Source organism: Accipiter gentilis, chromosome 25 (assembly GCF_929443795.1).
Source record: "Accipiter gentilis chromosome 25, bAccGen1.1, whole genome shotgun sequence".
In the NCBI taxonomy this organism is placed as follows: Eukaryota; Metazoa; Chordata; class Aves; order Accipitriformes; family Accipitridae; genus Astur; species Astur gentilis.
This window is the reverse complement of record NC_064904.1, coordinates 6,124,834-6,142,672: the sequence shown is the minus strand read 5'-3', so window position 1 is coordinate 6,142,672 and position 17,839 is coordinate 6,124,834. Positions and strand designations below refer to the sequence as shown.

General features: G+C 37.9%; 1 protein-coding gene across 9 annotated transcripts in view; it reads right to left on the bottom strand.

Annotated features, from left to right (window-relative positions):
• UNC79 (unc-79 homolog, NALCN channel complex subunit) overlaps positions 1 to 17,839 on the bottom strand; it is a 115,101-nt gene that overhangs the window by 31,418 nt on the left and 65,844 nt on the right. For 8 of the 9 annotated variants that reach the window (XM_049828745.1, XM_049828747.1, XM_049828749.1 and 5 more), the window contains 10 exons: positions 15,967 to 16,083; positions 13,976 to 14,059; positions 11,467 to 11,569; positions 9,553 to 9,693; positions 5,544 to 5,582; positions 4,466 to 4,578; positions 4,294 to 4,379; positions 3,153 to 3,326; positions 1,298 to 1,366; positions 584 to 694 (listed from right to left, as the gene is read on the bottom strand). In XM_049828745.1, coding sequence (XP_049684702.1) covers positions 584 to 694; positions 1,298 to 1,366; positions 3,153 to 3,326; positions 4,294 to 4,379; positions 4,466 to 4,578; positions 5,544 to 5,582; positions 9,553 to 9,693; positions 11,467 to 11,569; positions 13,976 to 14,059; positions 15,967 to 16,083 — 1,037 coding nt within the window. The remainder of the gene's footprint in view (positions 1 to 583; positions 695 to 1,297; positions 1,367 to 3,152; positions 3,327 to 4,293; positions 4,380 to 4,465; positions 4,579 to 5,543; positions 5,583 to 9,552; positions 9,694 to 11,466; positions 11,570 to 13,975; positions 14,060 to 15,966; positions 16,084 to 17,839) is intronic. The other variant, XM_049828748.1, reaches the window with a different exon arrangement.

Sequence of the window (17,839 nt, the reverse complement as noted above, 5' to 3'; positions counted from 1 at the left end):
TAAAAACTTTTTAAAGGTGCACACATACCGTTCTCTTTTCTATGTAGCTTACAACCATGCACGCCAAAGTGAGATACCTAACACAGAATGAAACAGGATCTAAGCTGGGAAGCTCCTAACTTGGAGTCTTCCACTTTATTTAGCTATCTGTTGTCTCCCTTCACAGCTGTGCTCTTAAAAGGCACCACCAGGAATAGTTAAGTTTTTACTGCACAAAGTATGTGGCTAAACTTGTGCACTAGGAAAGATATGACTGTACAGACTAAGTCATGCATGAATATCAGATATCATCTCTACAAGAGAAAAAAAATTTCAAGTCATGAAATCACACCAAAATACTTTTCCAAGCAATTTTTTTGGCAGGTTCCCTTTATCTGTGTGTATACTGTGAATGTGAAACTCAGTGTTATTAAAAGGCACTAAATTGTGATCACTACTTGATCAGCCAAACTACATTAAAACTGTTGACATGTCTGAAACTTGACACTAATTTCATCTTTACTTACAAACATACTACTTGAGGGAAGTAGGACTTTGTCCTATTTTCAGTTGTCCCTAAAGGAAGATATAGTCTCATTGTTACCTTAGTGAAGGCTCGGTAGCACAAACCACACAGTTCCACCAGGTAGGCCAGAGTGAAGACAGCATTCTGAATTACAAAGCTTAGCAATTTTGAAAAAGGCTCCAGAAGACTCTGCAATGACATGATTTAGAGAAATCAATAACTGGTTGCTCAGCAAAACAAAAAGCATGCCAAATCTGAAGTGCCTGAATGGAACATCATTATTTTTAGCTCAGAGGCTATCTTGCTGGGGTTTACACTGTTTCAGTCAAATGGCTATTCTATTTAGCATTTGCTTTCATGCTTGTATGAGAAATTAGAAGCAAAAAATTAGAAAATAGTTTCACTTCTGACACAGTGCTTATGAGATATAAGAGATTCTGTAGTGTTTATGCAGGAAAACCTCCTTGACCTCAGTGGAATTATACTGCAGAACTTCTAAGGAAGTTCATTACTATCTTTTTTTTAAAAAAAAAAAAAAGAGGAGGGAAAAAAAAAAAGAGAACATCAAATTCTTAAGAAGATATACATTCACACCCACACAGGAATGTAATCCCACCCACACTTTACTGTAACCTAGATTCCAAAGCTCTTATCAGTCTCCAAAGAGTATTGGACTGCACAATTTTATGCTTATATATAATAATTTCCTAGCTAGGGGATAAGAACACGTTCATAGAATAGCACAGGCTGGCTAAATCTGAGGCAACAGAGTTTTGTCTTCTTGGAACTTACCCTGGTGGCACTAGTCGTAGGTATCTTCAACAAGCAAATCATGATTCTTAAACTAGAATCTAAAGAACACTGTGAACATATTTGAAGGCAGGAAAGAAAAAAAGAAAAAGAAAAGAAAAAAAAAACCAGAGTTAGTACCTTTCTGTGCACATGTCTTGCTTTTAGTGGCAGCAGCTATGAATAAGTTATAGGTGAAGTCTGAAAAATGATCCCTAGTGATCTTTACTTACTTTGCCTAAAATGGCTTATTCCTGAACACACAATCATACCCCTTCAGTGGTAACATACCACAGCATGGGCCTTGAGATGAGAAAATTTCACTAAAGGGCTAGTTTAGAAAAGTTAACTTTAACCCTTTTATGACAAAAATTTCTAGAAATATATTTCCACTGTAATAAAAATGGATTTGGGGGGGGAAGAGTGGATTAGCAGGAGGTATGCACCATCTACCTCATTTTATATTTCTGTGGTTGCCCTGGACTATGACATTTTCCCCCATACCCCAAGACAGGGCTGCAAGTCACACCCCATAACATCAGAATGCACCCTGGCAATAGCTGCTCCAGATGCCCCTCTTAAGTTGTTCCTCATGGTGTAATTGATTTTTCTTCTGAGTAAATTACAGATGTTGCAGCAGTGAATGGGACTTTTCAGGGTCTACACATTGTCCGGCTGCTGCAAGCATCTAGAACAGCAGAGTCATTTATGACCCTAGAGGAAGGAACAGGAGATGAAAAGCTCAGGAGCAAGCAATTTTTTTACTTGTATCACTAATGATACCTCCCATGAATAAAAGGGAAATCAGAGTAAACACTCCATCTAAATGTTCTGTGAATGGCAGCTATGCAGTTGGAACCACTAAGATGCAATTAATTTCTTTTTATTTATTTCAATTAGACAAGATGCAACAGATTGGGGTGGCTAGTATGCAAAGGGAACGGTTATTGCCTGTTTGGCTTAGTAAGTGCTGCAAGATAGTGCCTCAATTTACCAAAACCTGAAGAGGTTTCAATATCTGACTATTGCATAATAGTGCCAAGGAATTTAATATCATTCATGTAATTTGGTGATGACACCCAATTTAAAAGACAATGTTATGTCACAAAGTTAGATTTTTGATCCCTCAGCTCATACTGAGCAATGCTGCTTTGCACAGAAGAAATTATGACTGGGCTCATTCACACCATAGGAAACAGCATACGGGCATCAGAATGGCATGTTTACTGGAAAGACTCAGAAAAGGTTTTGCTGTGTTTACTGAAAAGACATCTGGAAATATACACACTAGGAGAAGATCCATCTGTATGTGCTCTGAGCACTCAGAAATCAGAGCCCAAAGCTTCCAGATTCAGTTTCTGCAACTATATTCCCATTACAGCCAGAACTACAACCTGGTCAGCCAAACACACTAGGCTCAATTCCCAGTATTCTCAGTTCTCTCTGCCTGTCTGACTGTTGTGTACTTTTAGCAAATTAATTAGGTGGTGATGCTCTTCTTTAGAGTTTTATTTTGTTTTAACAGTTAAAAACAGATGGATTTTTATTGCGAAAATGCTGATTCTCTCAAATACAGTATTCTAATCTGACAAAGACAGGGCATGGAAAAGCGTAAAGGAAAAAAGCCAACAAAGAGGTAAAGAGTACTCTGGTCAGAGTTGTTATTGTTACCCACAGAAAGTATAATTAAAGGGATGGATCACACATGTAATAAGTCCAGTCCTCTGGACACTTTAGTTGAATCATTAGAAAATATTCACAACAACCTGCTCTGATTTCTCATCCACAGCTTTCCCGCTGTTTCGGTACATCCTGACCAATGGCAGTATAGGTCATTTCAGAGGTCCATACATCATACCTTTAGTGGCAAAACACAAGGGAGTTTAGTAAGGAAGGTCTGAAACTGATTACTAATTGTGGTCCAGAGGTTGCTGGGTGAATCCATCGGCAAGGCTTCCATAAAGGTAGCAATATTTTCCAAACAGCGTAGCATTGCACCTCCTGCTGGTAAATTCTTTTTGTTGTTTAAACCCTGGGAAACAAAACAAGAACAGTAACAAATGTACACATGCAGAAATGGTCCCTTAAACAGTATTTGGAAATGCTGAGGTTAATTTGTTCAGACCAAATACTACTTACCTCTTCTATAATGGTAATGATAAAATGTTGTGTAGGGAATTTGAACTGTGTATGTGACAGTTAAGTCTAGTTCAGTTCCTAAAGTAGAGGCCAAAAGATTTTGAGCCAAAATGTTATAAGCAGGGTCCTAACTCATAACCTGCTTAGACTGACATGGCAGCAAAAAGAAGCAGAACTAGAAGTATTCACCAGTGGATCACCCATGTCTTCCTTCAGACAGTTTTAAACAAGATATGTTCATTAATGTTCAGTAGACAATGTATGCTTTTTTGGTTTGTATACTAGGTTCAGGCCTGGAAAGACATGAGCAGTTTTGAAGTAAGGTCAAAATCTTTGTATGAAGCAACCGCCATGTTCTTGGAAGAGCAAGATACATGCAAGTGACTAGCGCTAGTGGGAGGATAAAAGTTACAGTAGAACCAAGCCAAGTGCACAGAAGCCAGTCAGGGAAAGGCAGGCAATAAATCTTTGTACTACTTAGAGAAACTGCCATCAGATACAGGGGAGAGGGAGAACTCAGATGTATGAGCAGAAATATTCCTGAAAACCAGAAATAGTGCTGGGGGAAGGGATGGCCCACACTACCAATGTGTAGGACAGCTCCAGGAGCTGGTCTAAGGGAAAAAATCCCCAACCAAACAACAACAACAAAAAAACCCAACCCCAAAAAACTCAGTGAGAGCAAAACCCAGAAAGAAAATGGCGAGGACAGCCTAATCCTGCTTCTAGGGAGGACAAAACAAAAATTCACATTGTTTTTGGTGATGCAAGTCTGAACTTTTAATGAATGAGAAGTGATTGAATAAGCCTGATAATGCTAATAAAACTAGCACCATTAACAGAGCTGATTGCCAACATACCTCTAACAGCTGGCTCAGAGCAGCAATGGAACTCAGCTCACTGAAGTCCATAAGAGATGTGGCCAAGGTCCTTAAAAAACTTCCATCTGAAATTCGAATGACATTTTTGCACTGACTGTCCACACAGAGGTAACTAAAAGGGTCAGAAATGCACTCAGGTACCACACATTACCTTTAATATTGCTCTGGAAGAGCTGGGGGAAGATGCCATTGGGAGCCAGCTGATGGAACACACAACGGAGGAACTGCTTGGCCACACCTGCAGCATTTCCAGGGATCATCATGCTGAAATGAAGGGAAGGAAAAGGAAAAAAAAAACTGCATTGCAGATGAAACGCTTCTCAAAGCTGACTACATGGAGAAAATAAAGATGATCCTATTCTTTTTAATTACGTAAGTGTTCAGTCATGAGTGAGACAGTCAAAAGCAGAACTATCCTGACCCCAAAAAACAGTTCAGCATATTGATTTTATGACTTCAGCTCAACTATGCAGAGCTGAAAAAGTTATGAACACATACCTGAAGTATTTAAGTCTTTATAAATAGTTGCATTTTTCCTGATTCTCCACATAGTTTTATTTGTGAGTCATCTGAGTTTGAACTATAATCCTGCTCTCACCTTGTATATTTTGGTGATACAGGATGATGTTCTTGGCTTTAGCATAAAACACATGAACAACAGGTAAACACACACATTATAATATTAATTTGCCTCTGGTGGTTTCCTTCAAGAGATTAAGTACTTCCTAATCAGTCATACAATTAATGGTTTCATTTAAAAAGCTAAAGTATTATCTATTTACTCATAAACTGCAGATCTTAACATGTTTTACAGCTTCTCAAAATTAACTTATCCTATTCAGCATCTGATTTACATAATGAGACATCACTACCAGGGGTTCTACATGGCCAACAATGATTCACTTGATTGAATGTATGGAGACAGTTTATCAAGACAAATACTGAACACAGAACAAGCTAGAAAAAGCTGCACTGAAATTGCAGAAACCAGAAGGCATCTTTAAATTATGTCTGAATCTGAATTTTTTCAAGTTCAATACACATGAATATGGGCTCCTGTTCATCTTCAGAACACAAGATATTTGAAACAAGTGGGAAAGGACAGGTGTTTCCTCTTACTCACAAACCTTAAATAAATTTTTTAAAAGTTAAATTTAGTTTCTTTCAGGGCCAGGAAGGATGATGCTTTAATTGTTTCATTTTGGTCAAGGTATCCTTTGCTACCATACCTTTCTGCTTGATTAGAAAAACTGGTACTTGATGCCAACCTGGAATAAAAATAAAAAAAATAAGTGAAGCTTATATTCTTTTGTGTTTCATTTTTAAGTAAGCCAATAAAGTACCATTTTTTTTAAATAATAAACATGAATTTTAGAGAACATCTAAAATGTCACCGGAAAGGTCTTCTGAAGAGCACATAAATTCAGTCAACTCATGTTTGCACAACATATAAACTTTATTCAGTCTTGCAGTCTCACAAATACTTAACAGCTCTAAAGACAAATCTACTTGCCTCCCTGTACTAGCATGAAGATAATGAAGTAAAGCTATTGCCTTACATGCACATCATGGATAATTACTAACTTAAGAGGGACTTGGAGAAAAAAAAGTTTGCCAGAAGCTGCCTACTGACTGAATTGTTTCTGATTAACACAGTAACATAGACTAAGCCAAAATTCTCTGCTTGGCAGTCTGAAGTGAGGCTTCTAGTTCCAGATTTTGGCACCTAAATAACTGGCCTAATTTCAGAAACACTAAGTACCTACAAGCTCTTACAAAGTCAGATGAGGAAGACTGGGTTCTCAAAAATCAGGTCATTTATTTTAGTACCTAAATGTAAACTTTAAAGACAAATATAGGCATTCAGTGATGAAAATACTGAACACAATCTTAAAGCAAAATCATGCACTTCAATATCCAGGACATGTAAATAAATAAAATCAGGGCTTATAATACCAAAGCAACACACCTTTATACTAAAAGTCACTAAAAAGCAATTATAAAGATGTACACTGGAAGCATCTCTTACATACAAAATACCATGCAATTTTTACTGTCATCTGCTGTGTATTTCAGCTGGTGTAAGCTGATATGTCTAAACAGAAAGTTCATAGAGCTATGCTAATTTACATCTGCTCATGATCTGGCCTTCAATGTTTATCTTTGATGCATGATCCTTCTAGGCTGGATTTCGCTGTTGCTCAATCCTCTGTCGGCCTCTGTTCTGAAGACAGTTTCCTCTTTAATCACCATGCAAAATCCAAAAAGGACCCTAAGGCAGCTCAATTAAATGCATCATTGTAAACCAAAATGGATGGTGATTTTCATTAATGATGCTTGACAAGCTGGGGACACAGCATACTTTCAACAGTGCAATAATATCAGGCCTGATGGTGCAGAGGATTGAAGATTATATTCTCCTCAATTGTCCCAGCATAAATCAGAAAAATTCATTAGAGTCCCTGACTCCAGTGCTGTTAAGAGGAGTCCCCACTAAAATACAACATGTTAATTCTGGTATGCAAAGCTAACTCTGGGTAAAACAGGTCTGAAGCTACCTTCAAGCAATACAGACCTTGATTCTGGAATAACTGTAGCATCTGCTTACATTAAAGCACATGAGGATTTCTGCAGAATGCAATAAGACTAATCACATGCCCAATGAACATGACACTTATTTTCAAAAATCTACTAAAGCATACAAATACAACAGCATAAAACATTTCTTCTAAAAGAAATTAAAGTCCTATGCAAAGTTTTTCTCTCCTTTCAAATGCAATAATGCAAGTATGGTTTTTATGATAAACAAAACATTTGGTTTCTAACTTTGGCAAAACTTCATAAGACATGAACGACACTAAACGCTTGGGAACATCTGAAATTTTTGAAATTTTGTGCTTGTATATATTTATCATTACTACTCTAAATATTTTGTTGCACAAAGACCATGAACCCCCATCATTATCTTTGCAGACCACAAAGCAGAACAGTAAATGGACAGTAGACAGTAAATGAATGTGTTCAAATTTGTACATGTTAAGAACAGAAGTTAAGCTTTTCAAAGCTCCTCACTAACACAAGAGCCTAAATGCCATTTTCAAACAGGGCTTTGATGCTTGGAAAGCTAAATCTCACTGGAAATCAATTAAATAAGAATCAATAAGTCAAAAATCTTGTTTCAGGAACTAAAGCATAAAGTTAAGTGCATGCCAGAGTCTTATGTCAATCTCTAATTGTCAGTAACTTGAACCCAGAACTTTTTCTCTTCTGAAAATCCCATTAGATGCCTGCCTGTAGCTGCAGGTACCCAAATAACTTTTGAAAATCTTTCTGTGTATTGTTTAGGTATTCTGAAAGGCCCTGGATTTCCTAACTCCTTGTTTCCTCTTCTAAGCATGAAAGTAGTAGCTCTTTTTCTAAGAATAAAAATGCAAGAAGTCTAATTCATTCTCACCTCTGCTGTCAGATGGGTATTTGGAGGTAATGATATGGCACTGCTTGATGAAAGACAGCAACTTAGGTTATATACCTGAGGCACCTGAATGCCTCTCTGCTTGTATATGCTACTTATTTTGCATGTACTCAAAATAATGTCTTTGTGAGGAGCCTCTTACTGGACTCGTCAGAAATGACAGCCAGTAGGAACAACACAGGATATTTACCAGGAATACCCCATGTTGCATGCCATCTGCTGCTCTAAAACAATCAGCTGTCTCACTCCAAAGATGCAGCATTTCTTCCTAAAGGACAGAAAAAGGTAGCCTACTCGGCCCTCATGTCTTGGTAATTTATCTTCCAAATGATTTACTCTCTGTGGTTGTAGCACTGCTTGTATTTACAAGAATCACACAGAATTGATAGCATCTGTCTAGATTAGAAACTTTGCCTCGATCACAGTTCATTAGCAGTGACAGCAGGGAACTGCAGCCTTGCAATTAATGGAAATGGAGGACTTGAATAGCTGCTGTGTTTGGGAGGTAGTGGAGAGGCAGGGCTGTGAAGAGCCATGCCCCTGCAGAAGTCACAGACAAGCAATTTTAACTTCAGTCACTGAAAAGAACACGGAAAAGGAGAGCTGTGCATCATTTCTGCACTTCTAGTGCTGCTCAGAAGTTTATTCTGAAACACCCCCAACACATCCCACCCAGCTCTTAGCCAGGAAGTTGTGGAAGTGGCCAAGGCAGCAATGACAAGTAATACAATAGTAATGGTGCACTTCAATTTTCCCATGCACACCAGTTAAAAGTCACAAAAGAAAAATAATCAACACCACATGTTTAAGACCTTACCAGAGACAATCTCATGCAGCAGCTGGTTAGGAAGCCCTCATAAGGAGACGCAACTCTTTAATTAGCATACAAAATATGGTTGAAAAGCCTGAAGAGCTTCAAGTATGCTAATGAATGATCATACCTAGGAGTCAACAGTCCTCTAGGAGCAACAAAATTCAGAAAAGCTAACCATATTCATGGATAACTTCTAAAGCAGGTACTACATAAAAGTGAAAAATTCTGTCAAAGCAGCAAAAAGGGGTAGCCAAGAGAATTCAGGCTTTACAAGAAGCACAAAAGCTGTTTCAGAACATTACATTGGAAGCACAGGGCCAAGGTACCCCACTTGTCAAGAAAGACATCAAAAGAGAAAAAGAAAGGAAAGGTGAGGGAGATTATTAGAAAAAAGAAGGCTTCTTTCAAAAAGCTGAAGTCATGTCTCAAATGAAAGCAGAAAAGAGCATAAAGTCTGATAAGTCAAATGTAAAAACCACAAGAAGGCAGACCAAAAAACGGTTCAAGGAGCAACTAGCAGAAGCAATAAAAACTAACAGTAAATTTTACTTCAAATAAAAGGGGATCAAGAAGCACACCAATTGCTGCATCAATTGCTGTTCACGTAATAAACAGGGCACTCAAGGAAGATAAGGGTACTGCAGAAAAACTGAATTAATTCTTTACATCACTGCTTACAGTGGGACAAGCCAGGGAGATTCCCAAACTGGAACCTCCCTTTGGATGGTAAAAGGGGAGGACATCAAAGTTGCTGCCCAAAATTGAAGTGACAGTGGAAGAAGTTACATAAGAAAATCATAAAATTATGAGTAACAAAGAAGCAGACAGAACCAGATGTTTTTCACTTAAGAGTTCTAAAATATATAACTTCATATAGTGAAGTTTATGTAAAAACAATTCCAGGCAGAAAATTCTTTCAGTCATATGGGAGAGAGCAAAGTAGTGAATTTACCTTCCTACAGACTGCATGATGTCCAACAGCAAAGGAGCAGCCAAGTCTGGACTAAGGTGAATGAAGGTTGAGAGCACAACTATGGCCAGGCCTAGTGTTTCTTCATCATATTCTTCAAGAACAGCCCCACAGTCATGGCACCTGCAAAGAACAGTTTAAAAAACTGACATTAACAAATTTAAAACAAAGTATTACTATATATATACGTGTATAATTTTGTCTTTTAAAGTACTATTATTTAGTAGATTCTATTCAAAATTTATTTAGAAAGATAGTGTAATTGTGATCTTTCTACAATTAATAACAGTCCATGGCTTTCAAACATTAATAAAGCTTCTCACTTGCTGCACTGGCTGTTTCTTCACTGATAAATGAAAGAGAGCCACAGGGCAGGCCTTGGTTTGGGTCCTTCATTGGTAATTGTTAGCTAATTCCTTCACCGTATTGGACTGCTTCAGTTTGCACTCTCCAAGAGTAATCTGCAGCAATGAAGACTAGCCCTCAGCAATGTGAACACATGCCAGTTCGTGCAACTTGGGCTCAGGCGAGGGCTCAGGTCCCTGGCACTCTTCTATTTAGCAGCGCAGACACAAACAATGACACTCACAGATGATCTTAAAGAGATGGAACAATTTCACATTGTCCTTCCTGTCAGTCATTAATTATGAATAACAAATTATACAATTAGGAAACAATGACCTGATTGGTTCCCACAGCAGTTATAGCTATTAAGGAAGAAATGAAAGGACCTCTCAGGGGCAGAGAACCTTAGATTTCAGAGAAGTCTCCTTTCCCAGGGCAGATTTGCTGCTGAGTCACTTATCCTTCCTGAAATGCTCAAAGACAACTGATGAAGTTCTGAAAAGGCTGCGTAATGTCTAATTATAAAGGGGATGTCAGATTTAGGACAGATGAGACAGGCTTTCACAACTTATGAAAAAGGCAAACCAATGTGGGGAAACTGGCTTATCTCAGCCCAGTAGGAACATTTGCTTAATTTGATCAATCAGTTGCTAATGACTTCAACAGATTGTGATATTGGAACTTAATGGAATTGTACAGGCAATTTTCTTGCCTTTGTTACTGAACAGAAAGAAAATATGCCAACAAAGTCATGAAAGTCAAGCTCTGTATGTTAATAGGTGGTGCTAGAGCTTTGGTGAAATGGCCAAAGGAAGTGCCAAAGATAAGCCTAACTTTTGGGATGCTTCACTTTGTCACACAATAAGGTCCACTTCGTCACAGCCTGCACAATGGCCCTGTCTTTCTCCAGTGATCATCCTGGCATGTCTGTCTACTGGACTGAGCACAGAAGCACAAGCAAGAACTTCCAGTTTCTCCTCCCAATTTTTGACAAAATTAATGCATGGCTGCCTGCTGACTGCTTTACCTCTCCATTAAATGAGTACACTTATGTTTAACCCTTCCTTTAGAGGCATTTTAACCAACAAATTGAGGTTTGCAAAAACTTTCGGGATCAGTGAGTATCAGCATTAAAAATGCTATGCTGATTACACATGATTACACATCAGCAGTTACCTATTTCAACAGAAACCCAAAGGAATTTTAAAAAAGAGCTTTTTTTTTCCCCACGGTGAAAGTGGTTTCTGACGGATCACAAGGAACCCTTGATTTAAAATAGGATGGGAAGTGCTTCCACTGCCCTCCGTGCACATGCAATAGTCTGAGTCACCATTTCACCTCTGCAAACTCACATAGGTCCTACTGAACTAAAAGCACATCTTGCTGGCAGTGTTTAGAAAATGTTTACCTTGGGGTAAAAAAATTAATTAAAAACTTAGCATAGAGATAAATGATAGAATGGACTTGATATTTCCATAAAGTTTATCTACACTTTATTTGACCTATTTGAAGTTCAACTAGTTCTTTGAAAGGAATAGAAAAAGAACTTACTTGTCAGTCATCACAATGGGCTGGTCATCAGCAAATTCTTCTGGTGCAGGTACAAACATACTGACTATGCTGGGTGCTGATAGCAAGCTAGATTTTGTGGCACCTTTAAGGCAATTGGCGAAAAAAAATTTAAAAAAGAAAAGGAAAGAAAATCACTAAACAGAAATCCATACTGCTTGAAGAGTAGACTTCTAAAGAAGAGCCATAATGGTTTTACTGTGCATAGAAATAAGAAACAAAGTGTGTCTACAAAGGGATATATATCACATCCTTTGCTTCTGCCAGATTATTCTAATTGCCTAGAACTATCAATTAAAAAAACACAAAAACTTAAAAAAAAATCCTTGGAAAAAAGATAAAGAACAAAAATTCCAGGAAGATGCATGTAATTGTATCTACTAATGTTTTAGGAAGAGAGGATGATTCTACAGTTGCTATGAGACTGGACACCAGAAGATTTGCAGTCTTCCCCGATACTTCTGGGAAATTACATTCTCACAGTTCTCAGTGACATGAAGAAAGAAATAAGTTCATATGTCTCAAGACTAGGTCATCAATCTATTCATACCATCCCTAACAGAGGCATAGGAGAGAAATCAGGAAAGGACAGCTAGAAGAAATAATTCATAAGGAGTTGAGAAAGACTGAGAACATTGGAGGGCTGATGATTAGAAATGCTTTCCACTGAAAGTCTTCACAAGCATCTTTATTCTTCAAAGCTGAGTTGTTCAGCTGGGGGCATAGCCACTGCAATCATGCCAACATATGGGGTTCCCTTTGCCTTTGGCACTTTTTGTGCACCGAATTTCTGATAGACGCTTGTTTTAATAGGAAAAGTTATGTACAATGGAAGATTCAAACTCTTGACTTCTCTGAGTTCTGCTTTCCAGAATTACAGCAATATAGAGTAGTCTGACAGTCTAACATCTCTCCAGTGTGGTGGTTTTCCTCCCTTGGTCCCTTTGTTTTCATTAAGCAGACAACAGCAATTGCAGAAAAAAAACATACAGAAGAGGCAACTCTCCAGCTAGTCTGGTTGCTAAGAAAACCTTAAGAAGAATAATCAGACTCATTCACAAGCCATCAGAAACTTGGATCACAGCAACTGTGACATACGAGCTATTTCATTCATCTGAGATGCCTTGTGATGATAATTTAAATATTGTTAGCAGCTTTGTTCTCTAGGTCACTAAGACAGAAAGAGAGATTCAGTTCTTAAAAAAAAAAAAATAATCTCTTTTGGTTGCCACATGTAGCTGACATGATAGAGACAGTATTACTCTTGTTCCCATACAGTTCAGCTCCAATAATGCATCCAGGGAGCTCAGCTGGTAGACACCATCATTATGTATATAAACTGTCCCCAAAGGCATCTCATTCTAAAGACCAATCTATGAAAAGCTCATTTTGTGAACCAATATTTAGAAAAGTACCAATGCCCTTTTGGTGCCAATTCAACCACAGATTAAGTAATCCATTATTGATTTTCTTGCTGGCTGCTTCAATCTGCAGATTCAGATTTAATGTTAACATTAGCCTGTTCTAGTAATATTTAACTGTGGAAAAGGAGGAAGCTTCTCCACCTAAGCTAGGTTCAGATGGACTTTCTGATGAGATAATCCCAGTTACTGCAGGAAATGCAAATTTAATATCAGCTCTCAGGCAAAATAATCTAAGAAGTTCCCACAATTTCTGAACTCAAAATATGTGGATTGATGAGGGCTTGTTTCCCAAGAATAAGACAGGTTTTAAACAATCATTTTACTAAGTATGAAAGGAAACACTTCTTTTGCATAGAGTTTAGTACTTCATAATTGTCCCCCATAATTTTGTTGGATATGAGCAGACACTCCAGGAAGTCCAGAATACTCTTCAGTAATGTAGGACACCATCCAGAATGCAAGGAATAGGAGTAGATTTTCACATATTTCTAGCCAGGTTTCAACCCCACCTCACAAATCAATAAAGATCCCTCTGCTATGACTTTGGAAGTTTCACTGTCATGTTCTCTTGATGTAAGTCCCATTGCAGCACACAAATGCTAAAAGCTGTCATAATGCAGGTTACAATGTTGGAATAAGACTTAACTACTCAAAACAAAAACATCCTCTCTCGTGCACTGAATCGTAGGAAAAAAACATGATTTAGGCAAAGAAGTTAGGCCACTGCCCCACTGCAAGGCTGTAAGAAAGTCTGGATATATTTCGGCTGTGAGGAGGGAGAGTTCATAAAGAAATTAGATTCAACCACACTCTGCATACAGAGTCACTTATTTCCAGGTTGACAGCCAAAACAAGTACTAGCTGAAAGCCAGTACTTCTTATCAGTTGTCCCTATCTTGAATGAAACGTCTTGTCTAATAATTTTTCAATAACCTACATTCTGCAGGACAGTTGAGGGCTTTAATACAGCTGAATGGAACATAAAATTCAGCACCATTTGCTACTAACCAAAAAACCTTCCTGGCAGTCTTAGCAGAAAGATCAGGTCAAATGAATGCTGAACCAACCTCTGATTCTTAGTGGTGGTCCCTCCAAGTCAGGGTTTAGGCAAACAGGGACATTGCACAGCCGCTTTCCATGCTGCATCTGCTCTGTGAATAAATACAGAACTTCAGTCTCCAGAACCATGAATCCAGCATCTGTCAACAACACCATGAGTCTTACACAGTTAAAAGAAGAGAAAGACAATACAACAGCTATTGGAAAAGCAAAGAAAACAGTTAAATTTTTAAGCATAGAAAAAAGCAGGGAGGGAGGGTGAAAGATGAAAGAAGTCCACAAAGGAAAAAGGGCACAGATAACCTAATACCAAAGAAGGCATTTTAGTAAGTAAGTGTCATTAAACAAGAAAGCAAGTGCTAGCCATAAGGATTCAACAAGATATGGAATATATGAGTCACTAAAAGAGAAAGACAGCATTTAGAAATACCAAGAGACTAGAAGTCAGCTATAGTTTGTTCTGACAGGAGCTAGACAGAAAATGATTTTATTTTACAGATAGCAAGCTTAGGAAAAGAGGGGTTTGAAATAAGAAATGAAAGAGACACATCCTAACTACCAGTGTAAACAAAAAAAAACCCCAAACATGCATGAAGCAAGCACACATCATATACTTATGTGGGATAAGTTATGCACACTGAGCATTTGTCCTGAAAAAAAAACCCAACTGTTTTCTGCCCAAATAATAATTTTACTTTGAAGCCAGTGGTTGAAAAAGAGACTGAGAGATGCAAAGCTTTCCAGAAAAGAACATTTTACTTTGTATCTCCAAATCTGGAGGACTTTAGCTGGAATGAATGTTGGAAGGAAAAGTCATAGATATTCTGAAGAAAGCTAGTGGACTTGGAACAAGATTAACAAGACAGAGTTCCTAAGTGGTTTTGAGTATTGACTTCTTCTTCTTGAATATAGGCTAACTACTTCTTGCAGAATGAAACCAGTAACTTTTTCACCTCTAAACCCTTGCCTGAGAAACTCAGTGATACCAGTTAAGTCTCTTCAATAAATAAACTTACCTGCTGATAGGACAAAAAACCCATTGTTATCATTGACAAATTCTGACCCTTGTGATTTAAGGATCTTGTGCTGAGCATGCTACTCAGCAGAATGGAGTAGAAAGGATAATCCTGAACTACATACCATACCTTTAGCCATCCTTCAGCTACAAGATTTAGTTTGATGGAACATAACATTGAAGACTGAATTAAGCAAAAATTTTAACTCAGCTTTCCAGAACTGGTGGTGAGACACTAATTCTGCATGCTAATTTCCATATAACATTTTAAGCACTCGTTTCTGTGGATGTGTCTGGATCTGCTGATAAATTCCCAAGATGTACAATTCCATAATGTCACTAACATCAAAACATCTACCATTTATGATAAACTGGAATGAATTCATTGTGTAGTGACATCTGCTATGAATTTGGTCATAACAGAAAATCTTTTATAGAATAAAAAAACCAAAACACTTGAGAAATGAGTAAATCATGTGCATAATTCAGTTTTCACTGCTTTGCGTTCATCTTAAAGGGAGAAAAAACAGGTCAGTGAGCGAACAGAAACTTCAGGTGTTCAGCATGAGCTGGCAGAAACTCCTTTAAAGAGAAATCAAACTGGCTGGTATAAGGCCTTGGTGTAGCTACACCATTGTAAACATACATGTATGCAAATAAATGATTCCATGCACCAGGGATGAAATCCTATACCTAATGAAATCAACAGTGATACTTCCATTTCATTCAATGAAGCCAGGAAATAATCCAACTAATATGCGAAATTGTAGGAACACCACTGTACCAGAGGGACTACCTCCCAAATATGTAACTATTCCAATTCATACCAGGTGAGAATCTGGTACTCACTACAAAGTTTCACTTTAGACTTGAGATTGATTACATATCTGCAGTGGTAGAACAGAAATACTCACTTTTTTAATGGATTGATACAGAAAGTAATTGGTTTAGGAAACAGAATAAGGAACAATAAATGCAGCTCACCAGTATCCCAAGTGCTGATATTGTGGGGAGCACTAGACTGGTGTTCCAGCTGCCTCTTCATTAGCTGATTCATTGTCAGAGCTCCCAAAGAGCCTCTTTTCATTTGTCTGAACTGAGCTGCAAGTCAGAAATGCAAAAGGATTTCAGGGGCTCAGACAACATGTAAAACAACTTATTTCCTGATCTTACAAGCCAGCTTGAGATAAATACTGAAAGGACAATGACTGCTTGCTCTAAGGATCTTGCTCGAGTCAATATGCACTTTTCACACAACTACACAGGGTACACTTCTGGCCCAAATGACATCAGTCATCAGTGACTTGGATTCAGGATCTCATCCACTGTGTCAACTGTCAGTGCCTTTTTGTCTCCAAATATCATGAAAACTCTTCAGAACACTTGGTATCTGCGAAGTGTAAGATACTACCCCAAAATTCCCACGCTGACAGGTGATAGATTATACTTCAGTCTCACTCACATACAATGTACCAAGCAAGGAAACTTGGTCTCCTCCCAGCAAAGTAGGGAGGCCTGCTCTGTCCATGCTCACCATAGGAAAATAAATTCACTGACTGTGTACCACCAGCACACTTCATGGGTGACAATCTAAACAGGTCTCCTAAATACCCGCCACTCAGGCATAACACCTGCACATTCTTCTGAAGTGCAAAGCCAGCATACCTTTAAAGACGTGTCCCTTTTGTAACTTCACTGTCATTTTTCTTACGTGGAGCTATCAAGCAACAAGCATTTGATTTTTCCTCATCTGACTACTTACAATACTTCTTTAAATGGATATTACCGTTTGCTTTAAGAGACGTGTCTCACTGAATAATGCTCACACATACATTAAAAAAAAATAGTGGATTTAAAATTTAAGACTTTTGTGATCATGTATTTTCTCAGTGCTTAAATGGAGGAAGAAATAGATCATATACAACTCCTGACCTTCTTACTTTTTTCTCCATTCATAAGAAAATTCAAATTGAATGAACATAATACATTCGCTTTGACAGTTGAGTCTGAGCAATGTATTTCCACCACTGAAACCAAAATCATTGTTCACAGTATGAAGAGAGAGTTTTAAGGCCCTGCTTGAACAACCCATGTGAGACTGCTCCATCTCCATGCAGGAAAGCTTTTAAAATGTTGCCTTAAGTATATGTTTAAGTGCTTTCCTCAACAGGGCCTTAAAGCAAGGGCAACAAAACAAAATCTTCTCCTAATGATTATTTTCATCTGCAACTACATTCAACATCATCAAAAAGAGTATTAACATAACATCAGGTAGTTCTGTTCTAAAATTCCAAACAGTACCCAGCTAGGCTCTGAAAATAAGCCCAGCATTTCACACTATTAACTGTGATGAAGAAGTACAGACAAGGGATAAACTACAGCTTTCAGAAAACTCAGAGGGGTTGAGTGCCTTCTCCTAAACTTGTTCTACTCAGTTTCTATCCAAGAGTTTCAAATTCAGAGAAAGCAGAGTACTCCCTAACAAAACAAATACAGGCCCTGAATAATAATAAGCACAATAGTAACTTCAGTGGGAATCTGCACACTGAAATTATTTTGTTAGGTGAACTATTTTAAGTTTTCCCTCATTATATCTTTTCAATGTATCAGAGTGCATTTAAACTATATTTTTGGTCCAAGTACAAACTTCTCCAGAATTGCTGCCAAGCAGTCCTTGTGTATCTGAACTTCTGGAACTGAACCAGACCAAGAGACCATTCTATGTTTCACTTTTAAAAGTTATATTGCAGCTGCCTTTCACAGCAAATTAGGAGAAAAATAGAATTTCCATCATTTCCAGGACAAGGATTTTAAATAGATGCTTTATCACTTTATCAAGCATAGAATTTCCTGATGA